Source organism: Apteryx mantelli, chromosome 4, assembly GCF_036417845.1.
Source record: "Apteryx mantelli isolate bAptMan1 chromosome 4, bAptMan1.hap1, whole genome shotgun sequence".
Lineage (NCBI taxonomy): Eukaryota > Metazoa > Chordata > Aves > Apterygiformes > Apterygidae > Apteryx > Apteryx mantelli.
Window position 1 is genome coordinate 29,793,334 of NC_089981.1, and position 21,924 is coordinate 29,815,257.

Genomic DNA, 21,924 nt, shown 5'->3' on the forward strand with positions numbered 1-21,924 from the left:
AATAAACTTACTGTGGGCACTCAATATTTCCCTCATACAAAACATTTTCAGAACACAGAGAGACAATAAATGAGAAGTTTTACAAAGTAGAATGATTCACATATCCTGGTAGGGCAAATATTTTGTCTGGACTGACTATAGACTAAAAACACAGCAAAAATAAAGAGCTTTCCAGTAAGTACAACCATATCTTATGGCCCATATGTACTTAACAAAAACTTGCTTCTTACCCACTCACCCAGATGGTATTAATGCCAAAATTCAGGCTGGTCATCATTACTAGCTAAACCCCACACAAGCACATGCAACCCAGTGTTGCAAAGCAATATGAGATGATCTCAAGACAGTTTGGCCCCAAGTACTTAAACACCTTTTGCTCTGTATTCTACAGTACTTCTACAGCACTGGGGTGGGGGCGAGCCTGTCTCTTCAGTCCATCAGAGTTCAGCCATACCAGAATTTCAAAGAACTGGTGTCACCGGTTCCCGGTTTACCCACCAACAGCCTGAAAGAACTTCACATCAGACTTTAGAGCACTTGAAGCACTTTAGAGTATTTTTTAGAATGTTCTGCTCTCTAAAGGTAAGACTTACCTCGAGCACCTTTTAGGAGAACAAACTGGAACAGAGTTTGAGTACAATGATTTTCAAGTCAAAATAACACTAGCCCATAACAACGGGATCAAATAAATAGTCACAGAACGCAATTCAATCAATACTTACTTGCTTTAAATCAAATAGAAACAAGTACATGCCAGTGATCATGCTTACAAAAGCAAAAGAAAGCAGATTGTCACACAGTGGTCAAAATCATCTCATGATGTCATCTTACTAAATTACTGCATGACCAACTTTGTTCCTCACAGCTGCAGAAGAGTTTCAAACAATACCTTTAGCTTTCAAAGCAAGAACAAAAAGAACAGGTCTACTTCAAAAAGGCAATCAAAATTAACACCATTGTTTGAAACATCCACAAGTTTCCACAAGTTAAACACTATTTGTTTGTGTTCTAGCTTTCAAAGGTTAACAGTTTATTTCACCCCCTTATTCCCTAAGAATGCAGCTGTCACAGTGACTTAAATTAGATAGGCATCAATACAAAAAGCATAGTCATTTATAAAGGATTTTACACATTAATTATGAAAAATTAAGAAAGCCTACACACATTAATTTTGAAACATCACAAGTGTTACTGTATATTTCTATTTCTTCTAATACTAGTGTTTTGCCAGTTCTTTACAAAATCTGAACTTTTATCACATGAATCATGTTTTGTCCATGCAGTGCACCATTATTGCACCTAATCTCTAAGCATCAAAGTACACAAGCACTGCAAAAACTGGTAAATACTTACGTGACTAAAACCAAAAATCATAAAAATACATGGGCTTAAAATAAATATCAATTTGTAATTTTAAACGAGTGCATTCATTCAGTTTTGTGAGATTATTCTTTAAAAATTGCACTGCAAGCATGAAGTATGACTCTATGCTTATTGTCCTAGCAATCCTATATCATATATCCCCTTATTCCAGTCTCCCTCCCCATAAACAAACTGCACTGCTAAGGTTTTACAAGTCAAAAATGCATTTCCTCTGCATGCATCAGCAGCAGTAAAAATAATAATTAAAAAAACTCCTCAACCCATATTTTGCAAATGTAGGAAACTGAAAGGATTGGTTGTTTGTAATTAGAGCATAATTGAAGAAAACAGAGCTGCATCCATTTCCTAGCAAGGAATTAAGTAGACTATGAGCCAGCCATAAATTAATATAACATTACTTCCAGTAAATACCAGTTAATTATATTCTTCTGAGTAAGAATGGTGCTTTCAGGTAGGTTTCCTACGAAAATAAGTCTTACGTAATCCCCTGTCTTTAACCCCAATAAATATTGGCCTGTGAACCCAATCTGAAAACGGAAGTATTCAAGACACCTTGAACGTACTGTTGCTTGCCCGGTAGCAACACTACTAAGGATATAGAAGACAACAGACAAAAATGTGCAGAAATGTGTCATTAGTTCTGTTACTTAAGGAATACTTTGCTAAGTTATTTCTCTGAGCACAATGACTCTTAAAATATAGCCCTGTTTAAATATACCACAGGGCACCTCAAATTTAATATGCCTAGGAGCATCAACTGACAAAATATTTGCTTCCTCTCACACCAATATTCTTACTGCAAATTTATTTACTACACACATTCAATCATATTTGCAGCAGCAGCAATTATACATTCCAGCTTGATATTTTAACTAACCCATTCATTGCTCTCCAAAGTCTCATAAAAAATCCAGTATATTCTACTGTTTGCAAATTACTGAATAAATACAGAATTTGTGTCCTCCTTTCTCTTCTTATAATTTATGAAGGGCTATTAATATTTTTCTTTATTTCAAATCTAGATCTTGAGAGTCACTATGGGGTTTAATGCTCTTTTTTTAGCTGGATTAGTTAAACCACAATATGCTGAAAAAAACATAACTGAAGTTGTTCTATCCATTTACATATATCTCTCTCAATCATTAATCACCTTCAGAATATGCAGATAATAAGCATACTAGAGGACAAGATGAGAATTCAAAATGATCTTGCCAGCCTGGGGAAAAAGTTACAAGGAAGTGTTAGAATATGATTATGGAAAAGGCAAAGTTACAGAGTTAGGTCAGAATAGCCGTTTGCACATATATAGGATGGCTAATTAGGTAGGAATGAGTTTGGTAAAAAAGGATGTAGAGGTTAAGATTGATCACTAAGTGACCAGAAGTGTTGTGATGTTGCAAAAAACAATCACAGAGCCATGTCTAAACATGAGAACTGCCTGCAAAACCAGCAAATAACAGTTTTGCTCTGAGCGTTGGCAAGACTTCTTGTAAATTACCACATCCAGTTGGGTCACCACAGTTCAAGGAGAACAGTAGTAGTAGGCTTAAATCATACCAAAAGACACAAGCTACACACTATGAAAACTCTTCTAAACGTCAGACAGAGAAGTACTGGAATAGACTGACAAAGCAAATTGTGAAACTGCTGTCACTGGAGGTTTTTAAGAATGAGTTAGACAAACATCCACCAAGAATTGCAAAGGTTACAGCTAATCATGCCTTAGTGGACAAGAACAGATTAGGTGATTCCTGGAGGTCCTATTCAGTCCTCGTTTCTACAGTCCTGAATCTTAAGAAAGGCTGGACAGGACCTCAGGCAATCACCTAATCCATTCTTGTCTCCTAAGCTGTAAGTCTCAACACCTCAATATTTTCCATTTTGTTCGCAATTCCCTTACTGATTATTTCTGGTATTGCTCTTGCTTCTATGACCACAACCAGATATTAAGCTGATGTTTACAGAGAACTGCCCCAACAATTCTATGAACTTTCTCATTAAGTAACAATAACTAAAGATCATTGTTATAAATGTATATTTCCCATTGCTTGTACACTAGCTTATACTCATCAACAATGAATTTCATCCAACACTAACATCTAGTCATTCAGTATCATAAGATCCTTCTGCAGTCCTTCACAGTTAGCTTTAGATTACACTATCCTGAATGATTTTTTTTTTAAATCATCTGCAAGTCTCATCCCCTCCCTATTCAACTCCTTTTTTCCCCAGCTCATTTACAAGTTATGCTGAACAAGAAAGGTCTGCAAAATGAACCCTGAGAGTCCACTCTACTAACCTTCCCTATGAAATCTGACCTCTTGCTTCTATCCTTTAACTTATTCTTAACTTTTGAGACTCCTACTACTTAACCAGCAACAGCTTAGATTCTTTAAAGAGGCCTGGGTAGGAAAGCTTGCTGGAAATTAATATTGGCAAAACAATGTTGACAAGATTTTTATCCATCTGCTTGCTAACTACTTCAAAGGACTCTCAAAAGCAAACAATGCTTTGTGTTACTACCTTAAGGTTATACAGTCCAAATCTCTTCTTGGTAGCTGTAAAATACTTAAGAGTACAAAAAAGATCAGAGCAATCATAAAATCATAAATCAAGTAAGACACAGGAGTATATTTTGGTCTCTGTAAATCTATTCCGCAAACCTTAGGAAGCACAGTTAATTTTAGTTAGGGAGTACATACCATATCCAGAGACAGTAAGTAATTAGGGATTCCTATTGCTCTTTAACTGCTGCTTAGTTCTAGACTTCACATCCGGAGATTTTTTAAAAGTTAGACTTTTTTTTTTTTTAAACGCATTTTTGGCAGTAGCCACACACTCTGTCTTTTTTTTTTTTTTTTTAAAGCTTTTTGCAGAATAATAATTCTTCCTAGGAAAAATTTCTAGTTTGACAGAGAAAAGTGAAAATTGGATGGCTGGATGGTAATGTCAATAAGCAAACATGAGGATGCATAACACTAACCGATCAGAGTATCTGATCAATTTTTAAGAGTCTGTTGAAATACTTACTGTTGCCTTTTTTCAACCCAAAGAAGAATGAATAAAATTGGTCTTTATGAAACAGAACTTTATTTTTACTTCATAATTACATGCTGCAGTTCAAGACAGTCTTCTGCTTCAGAATTTCAAAGTGTTTTATTAGCAGCCACGAACTAAATTTGACAAGAAACTTGAAAGAAGAAAAATTATTAATTTTATCAAGGGTGCAGGGAAGAAAAGTTAGCATTGGGCGACAAAACAACCCGCAAACCTTATTATAACTGTAAGCACACTGACCAAGAATAAATAAATAAAACACAACTCTAACAAAGGCAAACATTAATTACACATTCTTTATTTCTCAGCATCCTATCTTTAGCCATCACAACTTTGGGAAAGGGAACATCTCCAAGGTTGGTTCAGTAGGGCCAACAACACAATGGGTCCAATCTAAGTTAGGACTTTTCCACATTGCTCTTATACAAATTCTACCTCCAGCTTTTCTAACTATAAGTAATAGTAAGCATATTATCATGAAAAGAACATATTATGAAAATTGTAAGATTTTAGAGGCCTAGCTCAAAAGTCTGCCTCATGGTAACAAAGAGCAATTCTCAGTTTTGTCGGAATTAAGCACGGATGCAAGTCATTATCTTCTTTCTTCTGTCTTCTATTAGGCAAATAAGAAAAAGAGCTAAGATTATCATTGTTGATGTCTAGAGACTGGGCCAATAAAAACATGTGTTCTTAAACGGCTTTTGACTGCATTTTCTAAACAACAAAAAACACCACCCCACAAGGTCAGAAAGGTAGAAAACTATTTCAATAGATACTTTTCAAGACCACTTTCAGGAAAAAAAAAGTGCCTCAGTGACAGTCTTGCCTCTTCCAGAAAGATGCTACACAGCAAAAGCATCAAAAGAGAGCAAAATAATAAAAACAGCCTCTGCAAGGATATTTTGTTTAACACATATGATCTCATCTCACTTCACAATAAACACTATAACTGAATATTTGGAAAACACAGTACTGAAACAACAACCTTACAAAAGTATCACAACTTGGATCAACCCTGTTTATTCAGTGGCAAATCTGGTATCACTATTTATGCAGATTAATCAAACAGGAAACAGAATCTTTTGAAAGAAGAGTCTTGGATTCCAAATCACAAACATGCGGCTCTGTGTGGTTTTGTTTTTTTTTCAGCTGCCTGTAACTGAAAAAACAGGACACTTGCTTTGGCTGTCCTGCTGAATTATAATGCCATCACAGCTGACATATCACAGCTTTGACACTCTAGTCCTAGTAAGGCCTACTGAGATGGTTTAAGGTAGATGTTAGCGCCTCTAGTTCTTTTTGCTGCTTCTCTGCTGGAAACTATCAGTCCCTTGGAGCTGGAAAGAAGGAACATGTGCCCCATGACTCAATGACTTCAGTACAAATCCAGGTATCTCAGCTTAAAGCCATGCTCACTGGCAGCTTGAGTTAAAGTGTCAGCTGATTAGCGGAGCTACCAAGGAACAGGCATACATGTCTAAAATTGCTGTAGGGGCAGTTGCCTCTAGCTAAAGGGCAAATCTGAAAGTTCCATGGGCATTATCTTAAACTGTTTGAGCAAAGTTGACCAGAATTTCTTGCTAAAACTTAAGTGCTTATTTTAAGTAACCATAACATACCTACAGAGGAAACTGACTTCTCAGAAGCACTTAGATCATTTAGAACAGGCAAAAATTTCTCAATACATAAACCCTAAATTCTGACTTTTTATTCTACACATATGCCTAGTTATCTTACTTGTTTTGGAAATACTTTGAAAAACATCCATTCCAAACCTTGGGGGTTTTTTTACAATGCTGAAACTCACTAAACATATGAGAAACACATGCTAACCATCTTCATACCTCGCAAAAGCAAGTAGCTCCTCAAAAGCCTAAAATAAGAATAATCCATTTACTGTATTTCTAAGAAACGTGAAGTGAATTCCAAAGTCAAAGCTCAGCCAGCAGCTCTTCCTTCATTTAATAGGGACAAATAGTTCCTCAACTACATCTGTGGCAGGACTGCATAGGAAGACGATCTATTGCTCAGACAGAGGCCCCAGGCCAAGCTACTTTACAGAGCCAAATCCTGCCTAGAAACCCACCAGCAACCATGCAAGCTGCCATATCAGGACCCTCCAGAAGCACATGCTGCTCACCAAATACCAGCAACCTTCTGAAGTGCACGAAAAACACCTCCAGGGTTTGGGAGTACTCCAGGTTTCCAAAGCAGGGAAGAATTACATCTCAAGGGCAAAACCAGATACTTCTACCAGACATGAATAATTCAGTAACAATCTTCAACCAATCATATCAGCATCTGCTACCATCAGTAGCAGTATCAGTATTGAGAGCTGTCCAGCGTCCATCAGTAAATGGGGATCAGTGAAGAAGAAGAAAATAATTCTCACAGATCCAAAGGATCCTACTTTCGTAAGAGCAATTCACAAAGGGAGACTAGAAATAGGCTCAATGTCCGTTATATTATCACACACACAAAAAAAATTTTTAATCTGTATTTTAGGAAATAAAAGGATAAGCAAATTTCCTTTAAAATTTTCTAGAAATTTAAAAGTTCTTTCTGAATATCAAACCAAATTCCCTCTTCACAAGTTACCAACCAAGCAAAAACAGTGCTGAACTCCTCCTATAACTTCTGCAAGAATGTTTCCTGTTACACTTAGTTTAAAAATAATATATATTGACAATATAGAATAGTAACAGTTTAGTCATAGCACAAGCTTTGTAAAACTACACATACATTTTGGGGAAAAGAGACTAATTATGAAGAAACAGCTGTCCAGGAACAAAGCATGGGTCTTTCTTCATTCTTTATTTGTTTGAGCTTTTATGAAATGCAGTCTGTTTAATAGCATTAAAAAAAAGTTTCCAAATTTACAGTTATTTCAAAAGCACAGCAAGCTCATTCAACAGTATTTCCAGAATTAAAAAGCCGTAACAGTTGTTTTTACACTCTGCTAATAGTACAAATTTGTGATGTTGTTTTCTCAAAAGTCTTGAGTACTTTGTTAGTAGTACGGTCAGCTTATGCTTATTACCATTTAGGAATTATATTTATAGTTTACAGAACACAAATCACAGAAAAGTACAAGTGTCTACATTTCTTTGTCCAAAGCACAAATACATAAAGAATCTCATGTAAACTAAAAATGTGAAAATAGAGTTTAATAATGCAATGATCAAACTGAAAAATTTATTTCAGCTCTGCTGCAGTTATGAAAAGCTAAGAAGAAACATCAGTGCAATGCTATTTACATATGCAGTAACAGCTAATAGCCATAACTATTACAAAGGATGCTCTAAATTTCTTATCCTGTAACTATTTTCAATTATTTACAACTTAGGCAATCTTAAAGTTTTCTGTTAAGTCTCAATGCTTAATATCTGCCTCAGGCTCAATTATTTTGGAAAATTTGACACCAAATGCTTTTGCTGTTTCTAAGAATAAGACTAGGGAAAAGACTTTTTCTTTTTGCCTGAACTAAAATTCTAGTAAACACTCTTTTAGGTCCAAAATGTATAGCAAGGATAAAACCTGGCCTTTTCTCTATATGACGAACTGGTATTTATTTTATTTTAACAACTAGACATCTGAAAAATTAATCTCAAATGAAGTGCTCAGTATCTGTGTTACCAACCTACCCAGAGACCAGATTGCATGTATGCTATTCAACAAAATATGCTCTAGTCCAAAGGTGGGAAGAACAATTTTCCTGTAGTAACAACCACTGTGTGATAAGGTATGTCTAAGAACAGGAACAAAAATAAGGGACTCTGTCTCTGCTCTCAGTGATACCAACAACTGTTCGCATGCAGTCTAAATGAAGGAGGAAGTCATCTGATTCAAATGAAAAAAGGACAAAAGGCACAATACAGAGAAAAAGAGATGAAGATGAAAAACAGGAGAAACCAGACTGACTGGACAAGAGGACTTCATATCAGTAAAATACAGAATAGATAAAACTGGCTAAACAGAAATTTCGATTAAGAGAAAGAAGGAGGGAGGAAAGGAAGAAGAAAGGAAGGGAGACATTAAGGCGAGAGATTCTTCCTGGATAAACCTGGAAAACCAAACCAGGAGAAGATGGAAGGAATTTTAAAATAACAGAATAGGTCAAACAGAGTAAGCAGGAAGAAGAGTCTTTGTCTTATAAAGCATAGGCTCCCAAATCACATTGGAGTGCTATGCAACCCACTACTGGGCCTAAAGAGGATGATGCCAATTGACGACACCCAATGCTCCTGGGATCAGAAATTGTGGCATCTGGCAAAAGAACCTCTATGAAACCCATTTTCTAAAGCACATTTTTCCAACAAATGAATTCAAGGTTCTAGAAAGAAGAGTCGCCATTCCTTTGCATCAGCAAGGATCTACAAAATCCTCATCCAGAATGTCTCTTCCTCCTTCTAGTTAATATTCCATTAAATCCAACACAAGTCTTTACCATTTAAGAGGAAGTTTCCAATCCGGCTGCAGACCTACCCAAATGGCAATTTGATGTCAGATAATGGAACTTCTGGGTTTTAAGTGTGTTTTCAAATTGTAGGAAACTACATGCAAATCACATTACAAGGACCACATCACAAAGACCCACCTTTTTTCTGAGTGCTTGATTTTGTAACTTCAATAATATTCCTTTGTCTTTTTTTAATCCACTGAGGTCTTGCAGGATCCAATGTGGTTTTGTATGCAGTTGCCCTGAATCTGTATCTGGAATTATGATGATTTTATAATCCTCTACTACAGTTACACAAAACCTCAGAGTGTACTGTCACCAACTACTGGTTTTGGCTGTAGTACTAAGCAACCAGTAGGTCCAGTTTAACAAAAATGTGATTAGTTACTTTGTTGCATTTACCTCACCCCTAGGAATACTACATGCTCCAAAGCAAAAAAAAAAAAAAAAAAAACCCACTGTTCAATATGATTCCATTGTTTCATATCATACAATCTGTAGAAACAAAAACATAAAAATTTAAAATTATAAAAATTGGAGACATTAAATCACAATGTATCCAGTCAGATAAGCAATAACAAGCATGTTATTGGCTCAATGAGCAGGGATTTAGCTGCCAAATCCCAATCAAACACTAACTGGATTGTCTTTGACTTCAGAATATATCACATATATCACTGACAGCAAAGGAACAATGTATTTCAATAAATATATATAATTGGAATATGATTTCCAGAACACCAAACAGATGAAAATTAATCTCATCAGTAACAAGAGTGTTCAGCGATAATAATTGTTGCTACATAAGCAATGAGCCTGAAAAAATCTCATGTTACTGCAAAGGAGGAATAAAAGAAGAGATGAATCAAAGGAAGATTTCCTAGTTACTAATGTGTATTTATATGGTACAACTGATATTTATTAGGGTTGAACACTGGATCTACTGTTTCATGCTTGAAAGTGATGCCACAGTCACTGAAGTTTCCATTTGTGTTTTTACTTCATGAGTAGCAGTAGCTGGGGAAGTAGCTGGTATTTTAAAATGCATGTTAGTGAACTACCACACCAATATAATTATCCTCCCCAGTGTTATAAGATAAGACTATTATGCTTGTGATGTTGGAGGAGTTAAATGTCACTCTCATTGTTCCCCACTGAAAAATATGCTTGCAGTTATAGAAGGCTAGTGCCTTAACAGTATTCAGGCTTACATAAAAAAAATGTTGTCCATGAACATGCTGCATGAAAAGTGTCTTTTTGTTAGATAAGCCACAAAGGTAATCCAAGACAGAAAAAGGGAGCAATAGTTTCTTTACTGCAATTTGGTCTTAACGTATCCCCAAAGATATGAAATGCTACTTCTCTCAACAGAATCTATATGCTCACATTTCAGGACAAATTAATACAGCTTATACAATAATGAAATCATGAATGTCTCAATTTAAATTAAAAGGCTGACAAAAATAAAATATTTTATTACGATTATTATTCTTAAGTCAAGACCAAGTTAGCAGTTCCAAATCCAGGTTCCTCAGGGAACTTCACCAGCAGATATTTGGGGGAAAGAAAAGTTATACTACAACTATATTGATTTTGGATTTTTCTGAAATGACAGTGAATCAGATTCAGAACAACAACTCACTGTTTCTTACAAACATTATACATCAGAATAAATAGCTTGAATACATTTAAGGAAGACATGTTAACAAGAAAATACTGATTTTTTTTCTCTCCGATTAGCTATTCAAGATAGTCTTACTGCAGGGGGAAAACACATGCAATTAAAATGTTCTTTTCTCACTCTGTTTCAGTGCAGTACATTTGAAATTGCTGTATTCAAAGATTAAACCAAGAAAGGGCAAGGTCTGTAGGAAGGAGATAATATCTTACATTAGACCAACTAGTTTGCTTGGAAAAGTTTTTGGGCACCTATGCTCTTGTTCAATCACATCCAACTACAGTAATCTCTTACTAATACAAAATTACTTGTGTATGTCCATTCTGCTTCAGTTCTGAGAGCACACTTAATGCTTTGTTAAATTACGGTTAGAAAAATTCTTTTGCCACAGAAAGGATGTAGTTGTTTTTTTTTCTCCTTTAATATTTGTGTTCAGCTCTAGATTGCACTTGAATAAAGCCATGACACAGATAAGAAAGTCACTGAAGTAACAGCTTGATTCCCTTAATTCTGTATTTTTCCTGTTGTAGAGAGATTATGTACATCCGAGACAAGAAGAAAGCATCCACTCCTTATGTATGCATTAGCATAAATGAATGCCTATTAACATATGATAAATACTAACATGCACAAAAAATCCTCTTGTGATACTATATGCCAATTACCCTAAACAAACAAACAAAAAATCTTCACAGTCAGACTCCGCCCACAAAAAAAGGGGGGGGGAATCAGACAACTGCATTTAGGAACTTCTCCCACTATATCAGTAATCTCTCATCTAATTTCAAAATCCACTAAGATATGGAGCTGTTAGACAAGACAGCTTCCATAAAAATAAGTTATTAAAAATCAAAATGGAAACAACTACAACAGAGCCTACACGTTATACCAGCATTTATCAGTTATGACAGCAGTCAAATAGAACTGCTATACTGTTGCAAGACTTGCACCTTCTGTCATTCACATTGCAACCACACACAGCAGGCAAGAACTAAGCAATCACTAGTCTGCCTTGTTTCAGAAAAAAAGTCCTACAGAAGACAGATCCTCTCCATCTTGCAGTTTTCAGTTAACTGCTGGGTGCACAACAGCATCTTAAAGAAAAGACATTATAGGCAGATTAAACAAGTCCAGTATTTAGTTTTCTCTTCTTTAACCTTACCTTTCAGTTTCTGAGCTAAGAAAGATATGAAATGTTGTCTCTTACACCTTTCTCAAATAAGACCATAAGTAAATTCCAGTGATAAATTTATGATTATGGCTTATACCAGCAAAAACAAAACAAAATAAGAAAAGCATTTTCTCATGCCCTTATGTGATCTTTGCAAACATCTGTGTTCTTCCTAAATCCCATTCACATTCCACTATGCAAACATATTAGACGGAAATTTGTTGTGAAGCACATCAAATACATTTCAAAATCCATGCAAAAGGAAAAGGGATATACAGTAAGGTCTTCTGGGATTTTTGTTTTGCTTTTTAATTCAGAGTGCCTACATTTTCCAGCAGCTTCATTCCCTTCAAAGAAACTTCCGTACATGCCTTTTGTAGCAAGTTATGTAACAGCTTTATATTGTGCTGGTATGTTGAAGAAAACTGTGGTTATCTACCTTTGTAAAGGCCAATTGAATACAAAATAAACATGAGAAAGTAATTAAGCTCAGTATATCACTGAAACACTTCACATTTGCACAATTTAAAAAAAAAAAGGGCAAATATTATTCTTTAGATCCAAATTCTCCAAATTTGTCAAGACACTGAACACAAACATCCAATAGAAGCTACTGCCACTGCAGTTCTTCACAGTGGCTCAAAATAAGCTTTTAAATACAGAGCAATAATTAGAACTATGATATGCTTAAGTTTTATGGTGACACATACAGACTAAATAGTCCTTTAATAGGAATACAGTCAGCTGCATCTGAAATGAATATAAAGCTGGGTGAACGAGATTTTCCTTTAAAACATAAAGGGCAGTTTTATCATGAGGACATAGCACAGCAACTTAGAAAACCTGTATTACTTTCTCAATCTTGTGAATGTCATAAATCCTTCTGCCAAGATTCTTTATCTATAGTGGGGCTACTCATTTGCACATATTCAGAAGTATTGATGTCCGTCAGAGTCCAAAAGGCAAACAAAGGCATTTGTACCCAGAACTACATTATTCAACATTTTTCCTTAACTTCTTATACGTCTGAAAGTCTATTGACACCTAAGTTGTCAACAGCAAAGTTAATCTGCCACCCAGGTTGAATCTCTGTGCATCCCCATCACAACATCTTGCCAGGCATGAGTAAACTGCCTGTTATACAAATAATTCTAAGGCATCTATTATTTCTCCCAATTTACCTAAGAAACTAAGGTATCTAACTAACATCTTTCTGCTCAAGGGTTAGGGTCTAGGACAATTTAAGCTGATATAAATTCAGGTTACAGTCATCTGTCTTCCTTCTGCATGTTCCTACTCTTCCCTTATGCTGGCACTGGCACTCATCTGATATCCTGGTGTACCAATTATGTTTGAAAATTTAGAGGAAAACTAACCCAGAAAAAAAAATTAAAGTCAAACAAGCAAATTATTCAACAAGAAGAGTCTTTCTGACAGGTCAGCATCCTAGACTGCACCATCAAAAGGTCCAACAACAGTGCTAATACAATGGAAGGGAAGATTTAACACAACGGGACGACAGCACTAAAACTGCGGTAATGTCCCCTTACACAGGCCTAGATTGAAACAGAAGTGAGCTTTATCCTTTGAGGATATCCATCTCAAACACTTTACTCTCTTTGGTTCAGCTCAGAACAATATAATTGCTCCTCTCCTCTTGACCAATCATTTTGGATCAGAATTTGTAATGTCACTAACAAAAAGTTTTTTCCACAACTAGGAAATCTAGAAACCAGCTCCTAAATTACACAAGAGCATAAACACAAGATTTCAGATATTTATAGTGAATGTGTTTGAATGAAGTTAGATAATCTGTGCAAAAAAACCCACATAATTTTATATTTGCCATATTTTTAATGTTTCACAAATATTGGCACATGAAAAAATATAACCCATGCAAAGTCAAAGCAGATGATGGCTGCTATACAGAAATAGCAGGGGCAGAAGGCCTTTTCGGAAGAAGGGTCATTACTATAAACATCCTTTCTTATTAACCACAAGTGCGTATTATCCAAACTGCTGCTGACTTACAGGTTGGGGAAGGGGAGAAGGTTACAGGATTTTTGTTTGCTTGTTTACACAAAGATATACCACAGATTATACACAGGAAAATAGTACAAAATGTGATCATAATAATAAAAAAAAAAAATCAAACATATTAAAAAAAAATAAGTCAGAGCCTTGCTGAAGATGGAAAAAATAAGAATATATTTAAAAAAATTAAAACTTCATGGGTAATAAGTTTGCAATCTTAGAAATGCTTCCCCCTGCTTTTTCATCTAGGAGGAAGCATAATAAATGCATCAAGAAAGCTGTGAAAAAGAAAGGTCAGTACTCCATGTATTATGGGATTGTATGTGGGGGTGAAGGAATCTGGAAAACAATGCATGCCTAGTCTTCTACAGAATGTTGTTTTTTCAAACATTTTTAGTATGAAGCATTAAAGTAGCAACAAGAAATTTAAACGATGAAGTCTAAATAGTTACTTTCTGGGCATGACCTTTTCAAATTAAGGTTCTGATTCTGAAGTTATTTCTGGATCTGCTCAACTTCATACATACAAGCAATTTTACTAAACTTAATGAGACAATTTACATACAGGGAGTTAAACACAAATGTTACAGATGAAGACATTTACAAACATAAATCTTTCCAATCTAATCTTCAATTTTATTTCACATAGTGGCTATGTCAGACTGATCATACCCTTTAAAAAAGCAGTCTACTTGCTTTGTCTCTTCCTTAAAGCACCTCTTTTTTGGTTATTTCTTTGTTTTGATTTGGCCTCTCCATTATTGTTGGGGAAAGTGTTCTGAACAGGAGAGAAGAAGAGGGTGTCTTTATTTCGAATATAAAGTACACTCCATTTTTAACCATTTCACATATCTTATAATTTTGCCATGACAATTAGGAAAAGTCCATTTCAAAAGGGGGGGGGGGAAATGTGATTAACAGAAAAATAATATTGATCTAGTAACCCCAGTAGAACTTTGGTAGAATCTTTGTAAGCCAGTGTATGTTTAAACATGTAGATATCATAATTTTTCCCAAACAAAAAAGAAAAATCTTCTTCTGATATTTTATTGCCTACATTTTTTACAGTGAATACAGACTACAAATAATTGCTACCTCAAAGCAAAGAGTTACTTAGAGTAACAAGTTTGAATATTGTTTGTTTCAGTCATAGCCAAATAAATTAAGGGACATTCAACTATTTAAAATATTGTTTATTGACAAAACACATTTAAAGGATGGTTCTAAAACACCCAGCACATACACATACCAGTTGACAAGCACTGCATTTTTTAATCAGTTGATGTACTGATTTAAAGCTTCCTTAGCAACAAACCGGTGTGATATGATCATAACAGAAAACTATGTAATAGAAACTATTCTCTCTTCACCCACAAAATGAGAGCAGATAACAGCACTTTCCTTTCATCTAAGCAGACAAAAACATCTGGATTCTCTAACAAACATAGCCTCTCATGAAGAGCCTATCAAATGTCACAGGGCTTCCTAGGTGTTGTATGAGCAGTGGCAATAAACTGTAAGCCCCCTATCAGAAAGGCCAAAAAGCCTTCCTGCTTCCCCTTCAGATCCCTGAATCTTCCTTTTTCTTTGTGCATGTGTGTTTACGTGTCTTAGCTAACGGCACAAAGAAGATGGGGAGAAAAACAGTATCACTGCTGCTTGCAGAGACCACTCAGGAAACAAGCACACAGCCACACTCAGCCAGCATCTGCTGTTCGCCCACAGCAGGAGACTCCGTTTGGACACTCGGGAGTGCGGGGGGGGTCTGCTGTGCACGTTCCAGGGAAACATTTGAAACTTCCCCCGCTTTCTAGAAAGAACCCGTGCCCGTTTTCCAACGGTCGGGGCAGCGGGGCACGGCCGCGGGGTACCGCGCCTGTCCCGGCCCCTGCCGCCAGCCGGGCCCCTCCGGCCCTGTGCGTCATCCCCCGCTCTCCGCGGGGCCGCAGCCGCGTTAACGGAGCAGCCAGGTGGGCTGAGGCCGCGACGCGGCTGCTGAGGCGAAGCCTCCCTCCTGGCCGGAGGTGCCATGGCCCGGCCAACCCGCCCCTGGGCGGGAGAAAAGCCCCTCCACTTTCCCGCCGACCTGCTCCGCCTAAGGAAATGGGAATTAACCCTTCCCTCGCCCCCTTTGACTGTTGCTGCTCTTCACGGGGCGCAGCTGCCCCAACGACCCCCCAGTTACCCTCCTCCCAAGGCATGACAGGCGCCCCGTGTGCGCGCCAGTCTCCTCCTCCCGCGGCCTGAGCGCAGGCGGGGGGGGCAGGGGCCGGGCAGAAACGCGGGGAGGGGGAAAGAGGCCAGGCACCGCACAGCAGCCCTGCACGCAGCCACACCTACCTGTCTTCTCGTGGTCATAGCCCACCACAATGAAATAGTCAGCCAGCCTGGCCATGGCTGAGAGGAGCCCGCCTCAGACCTCACCACCCCTGCTGCGGCTGAGGCTGCAGCTCCCGGGAAGCTCAGCATCCTCCCCCCTGCTCCTGCTGCACGAGAAGTAGCAGCACCTCAGCCATGTTGGAGGCGCGGGCGCGCTGTGCGCCTGCGCGCCGCCGAGCCCGCTGCGCCGTGACCCTGCCGGGCTGGGCGTGGGCAGCGGGTTCGCCGGCGGCACGCGGCGGCGGCGGCGGCCCTGCTGCGCCTGCCCTGCGCCCTGGGGCCGCCAGCTCCGGCCCAGCCGCGAGCCGGGGCTCTGCTCCGGCGGCTGCAGCAGAGACGCAGTGCCCGCCGCTTTTGCTAGGGGCCGGTAATGCAAATGTTACCGCGTTGCTCCAAGCTACGTGTGCCCCGATCTCAGTCCCCCGCCCGGTCCTCCCTGCCCGTCCCAGGCTGGCAACGGCTTTGTTTGCATATAGCCTCCAGGAAAGCCCTGCCGGTGGCTCCCTCCGAAATACCCACCCCACGGGCATGGGATCTAGGCCGCTTTCTCCTGAAAACGTGGCAGATCCTACCTATGTGTAGTGTGGCATGGCACGTTCAATATACTACGAAAAGCCCGGTGTCTAAGCGAGACTTTCTACCTCGCCGTCCCGGCACTCCTTCCGCGTCTGCCCTTCGGAATTGGGACGTTTCCTGTGTGGAGCTGGCAGGGAAGTGCATCGCCCCCGTTTAGCCTATGCGAAAATAAAACCTTACTGCGAATGAAAATCATCTCCGTGAGCTCAGTCTCAAGAATCGAGACTTACATTTGCAGGATGTTTCCTGTTTACGTTTTGTTCGGGATGTGCGGGACATGCCACAGCGGGGGAAGTCGGCCTGCGCAGCTGGGACGCGGCTCTAACGGCAGGGTGCTAACGGTTCTAACGGCGCGGCGCTGACGTTCTAACGGCAGGGCGCTAACGGCTCGGCTCGGCGGGTCTCGAGCCGGCTGCTGCGCGGCCTGACACGAAGGCGAATGCCAGGGAAGGGATTTCACCGCCGCCCTCCCTCACACCAGCAGCAGCAGCTCCCCGCCACTACTCCCGGCGGCCGCGGCGCGAAGGGCAGGAGGAAGAGCGGGTGCGGGTAGCGGTGCCCTGAGGGGGCCCGGTCCGGTCCGGCCCGGCCGCCGCGGGACCGCGAGGCTTCGTCACCCGACGCGGCGCTGTGCTGTGCTGTGCGGGGCGGAGCGGGGCGGGGGGGGGCGGTGTGGTGAGGTGCGCCGTGCTGTGCTGTGCGGTGCAGCGCCGTGCCGTGCCGTGCGCCGTGCGGTGCGCTGCGGCGCGGCGCGGTGATCCGCGGCTGCCCGATGCTGCCACGCTGGGCGGCGCGGTGCCACCTTCCACACGGATCGCGGCGTTTGCACGGGCGTCCCGGGGGCGATCGGAGCCGGACGGGGGCGGTAGCTGCCCGCGGGGGGCGGCCGGCAACGCCGCGGGGCGACCCCCTCGGCCCCGACGTGCGGTGCCTGTCAGGGCGCTCCGCAAGACAGCGGGAAGATTTCATGTTGCTATTTATAAGGTACAAATGAGGCTGACACCTTTTGGTCTCTTTACCCTCGGAAGCCCGGCTGGCCTGCCAGCAGCCACAGAGATGATGGTGATAAACAGGGTGTCTGACAGTACAGTGCTTGGTTAACTGGCTGAGAGTCTGCCAAAACATTATGATAAGCTTCCATGTATGTCCCAGACCTGTTTGACAACACAGAGAGAGCAAACACCACAAGGGACATCAGCTACGTTAGTGAGGAACTGCAGCAGCTGTGGTACTGTGGATGCACATCGAAATTCAGCAAATTCTCTGAATTTGCCCCAACAATCCTAACAATCATGTGGGGCCCAGAAGATAGTCATTAACAGTTTCACAGAAATATTTCTGTCTCAAACATGCAGTACCTATACTTCCTGTTTAGCTGGAGCATAGCAATGCAATGTCCTGTTGATAAACCAGAAGCAATTTGGTCGAGAAGCTTCAAGAGTCAATTACAAAGTTCTTGCTGGTGCCTTCCCTTCAGGCAGGCAGGAGTCAAAATGTCTTTGGGATAATCAGCCTTTTGGTTTCATTGTTTTGAAGTCAGAGGCCATGTAGGAAGATCTAAGCTTAATGAAATCGCTTGTTAACTTTAGGAATAAAGAAAACAGTGTAATATGTATTGAAAAGATTTACTATACTCGTTGAGAAAGACATGCACTCCATGGGGTCAGTCATTTCTTATACTAGGTAGGAGCTAGAAGAAGGAATACCTTTCTGAAGCAATTCATAGGCTTTTTGGATCATGATCCCATAGACTTTAATGACTGGAAAAAAAAGCTGCTTTCCACTGAGCCACTGAGAATTTTTGTTTAAAAGCATTACCGAAGAAGCAAAAAAGGAATGCAAATCTTAATGAAGCCACACATTGCCCCTGTGAAGTGAACAAGGATAAGGCTCAGTGCCATCACTTCTAGGGGTGGATGCTGCAGCTGTTCAGCAGTACAAAGCCAGGGCACACAACAGTTTACAAAAGCAAGGGATAATGTTGTGTACAGCTGAACCTGGAGGGGGAGTTTAGAGACACTAAGAAATTACCTAATTTGGTGCTCAAACAGGACTTCAGGATTATCATATCTGCACTCATAAAAAGTTCAATATGTAAGAACAAATCTCAGTACTTAAGTCTCAATTCTCTTTTAAGCCAGCACTTCTAGCAGGAGAATATCACCTAACACTTTTGCCAGGGCATTAACAAATGCTGGATCAAGAGGAAAATGTTACTTACTGAGTCCCCAACACTACTAGCACCCACTTCATAGTATTGCTCCTTCTTTCCCCTAGACCAATCTAAACAAAGCTTGGTTAGTTTATAAAGCATGTCATAAATGGCATGTCTTAAGTACTCATGTAACAGCTTCATCTGGGTTTGAACACAGCTGTTTGGCTGCATACCTGTATGGAGAGCAAAAGGATTCAGTCATCTGTGACTTCCTTAACTTCCCTTTAGTATTGAGTTATCTTTATATTCTTATAGAACAAATGAGGAAGTGAAGCAGACATATTGTTTGCTTGCCTAAAGTCTGATGCAAAGTAAACTGAGCTTTCATCCAGACCACCAATAACAAAATTCCCTCTGTTCCAACAGAGTAGCCCCAGCTCCTCTTGCATGATGAAAGGGGCTCGCAGAGCAGTGGCTTTCAGTGTCCACCAAGGCCTAGGTCTCCAGAAGGACCCAATAAGCAGCCACAGGTTTACCCTGGAGGAAGAACTGTGGGGCTAAAACCCTGCAGAAGACTGAAAGCATACAAGGGACATTGATGCCACACTCAGACTATGTACTTAGCACCAAACAGATGTGAAGGTTTACAGTACCTTGTACAGTCAACTCCTCCTTCAAGAAATATAAAGGTCACACTCAGCCTGCAGTCCCTTAATCCAGTGTCACCTATTAGTTTAGTGACATCTCTTGCCAGAATAGGGAAGAAGCCATGACCCTGAGTAGGATTTCCCCCGCCAATATGCATCTCACCCTGATTTACGGGACTTTGTTTGCTGTGTTCAGACCTGTCAGAAAATAAGACTCTCTAAAGCATCTCCAATCAGACTACCAAAAATGGAATCGTCCCTTGTCACTTATTCCTTTGAGCATGTTGGGACAGAAAAAGCTGGCTGAGTGCACTAAAAGCAAGGCTTTCCTGCATGGAACTTGACTGGGGTTTTACATACTTCATAAGGTGTGATTCTTCTATTAGTATCATCTTTGCACCAATTTCATACAGTATGAAATATAATCAAGTATATTCTTACTACATATTCAGTAAAATTTGTATCAACCCAGAATGAAACATGCAAAAGAGCTTCCACTGGCTTCAAACAATGATTTTCTTGCATAATCAACACAGAATATTTGCCCCCAGCTAATCCCCAATTGGAGCATACAGGTTTTGGACTCTTGCTTTTGGAATAAAACTTAGGCTGGATAAAATGCTATACAAACAGCAACTAATCTTCACAATCTCCCTACAAGAGCAGATACATATTGTAAAGTCTTTTGTACATAGGAGAACACTGATAGGTTGAATGACATGTCCAAAATAATCAGTGAACAAGTACAAGAGCCGAATGTACCTCCAGGCCAACTTCTCCCCAACGGATGAGGCAGCATCGAGAGGACAGCCCACACTTCAGAGGAGAGTTCAGTCTCTCTGAACTGCATGGCGTTGCCTCATAAGAATACTTCATGAATAATATTTCCAGGAAGTGTTCTGTGTCAGTTTTTCAAAATGTAAGTAACCTCACTATTTATGAAATAAATTTTAAAAAGGGGGCACTTTTACCTCATAGCACAAATCTGGTGATTATTCCTCATTTTCAAATTATGTAGGAATCCAAGTGCTTAGGAAGAACAAAATGAACATCAGAACTGAGAACATGATGTTTTGTGTTAGATATGAAACCAGCTTTACCCTCTGAAGCCCCTTCACAAATCACATCATCAACAAACTGCATTTTGGCTGATAACTGATGTGCTAAAGTTTCATCCCACATGAGGCTGAATGAGCTAATTTTGTATCATTAAAATAGCAGTTGTAATCAGCATGGAACTCGTGTGAAATATTATTATTATATTATTATATTATAATTCCCAAACCTAATTTCTATAATTCCTAAAACCACATAGGACCCTTTCTGTATTGTTTGTCCAAGAATATACAAATTGCACTTCCCTCTTGGCCAAGGATGTTAACGAGGGATTTTCCAGCATTTGGGGAAGTGTGTGATTATATTACTGGAAGAGGAGAGATTATTTAATTCAAAGAAATGCTCATGAGACAAAATCCTGCCTTCTCATTCGGAAAAGTTAGATTAACCTTCAGCTTCTGCTGATCAGGGAAATGCTTAGACTCGCTCAAGCCTGAGCTGCCTCACAAGGTCTCTAAAATACCGTCATTATAATTAGATGTACTTGTGTAGTTCCATCATTGTACAGTGCCTTTCTAGACCACCTACTTCTCCGTTTTTTCCTCCCTGAGTGTACAGGACAAGCGTCCCTCTGTGTGCACTTCTGCTTCGGGGCACGGGCTGCGGGGGGCAGCAGGAGCGCTGCTCCGCGGAGCTCCGCGAGGCTGCGGCGCTGCCGCCGGAGCGGCGCTGCGGGGACGGGGCGGGAGGGACCTGCACCTCTCGCTGCTCCCAGAGAGCCCGAGGCCCTGGCCCGGGGGCAGCCCGGCCGGGGCGGCGGGGGAGGGCACGGGGCTTGCCCGGCCCTGGCCCGGGGGCAGCCCGGCAGGTGCGGTGGAGGAGCGCACGGGACTTGCCCGGCAGCCAGCTCGCGGCCGGGGAACAGCCTCGCCCCGGAGAGCCACGCCGGGGCTTGGGGGAGAAAGGCTGGCCGGCTCGGGGGTGCGGACGTGACCATCCAGAATGAGTGCTGACCCCCTTGCCAGGCTCCTGCTCCGCGGCTGATAAGGCAGAGAGCGCGTGAGGGAGCGAGGGCAGCAGCCGGGAAGGGCACGGGCTCCCGAGCGCAGGTAGCTGCTGGAGACAGAAGGGCTCCTGCACGCTGCTGGCAAGGGAGGGAGCACCTCAAACCGAGCTAGCCATGCATAGGAAAGTTTCCGTCACCCCCTTGCACATACCTCTCTAGGGTGTAGCATGTATCACGGTTATCCAGAATGGCAAAGTCACAAGTACATACTCACCTGATTTCTGAAATACTTTGCTTGGAGCAAGCTGAGAGTGAAACATCCC

At 40.7% G+C, this 21,924-nt stretch overlaps 1 protein-coding gene across 1 annotated transcript in view; it reads right to left on the bottom strand.

Annotated features, from left to right (window-relative positions):
- SBF2 (SET binding factor 2) overlaps positions 1-16,288 on the bottom strand; it is a 281,893-nt gene extending 265,605 nt beyond the window's left edge. Inside the window, exon 1 of the mRNA XM_067296115.1 lies at positions 16,123-16,288. Coding sequence (XP_067152216.1) covers positions 16,123-16,177 — 55 coding nt within the window. The 5' untranslated portion in view covers positions 16,178-16,288. The remainder of the gene's footprint in view (positions 1-16,122) is intronic.
- Positions 16,289-21,924: the final 5,636 nt, after the last annotated feature.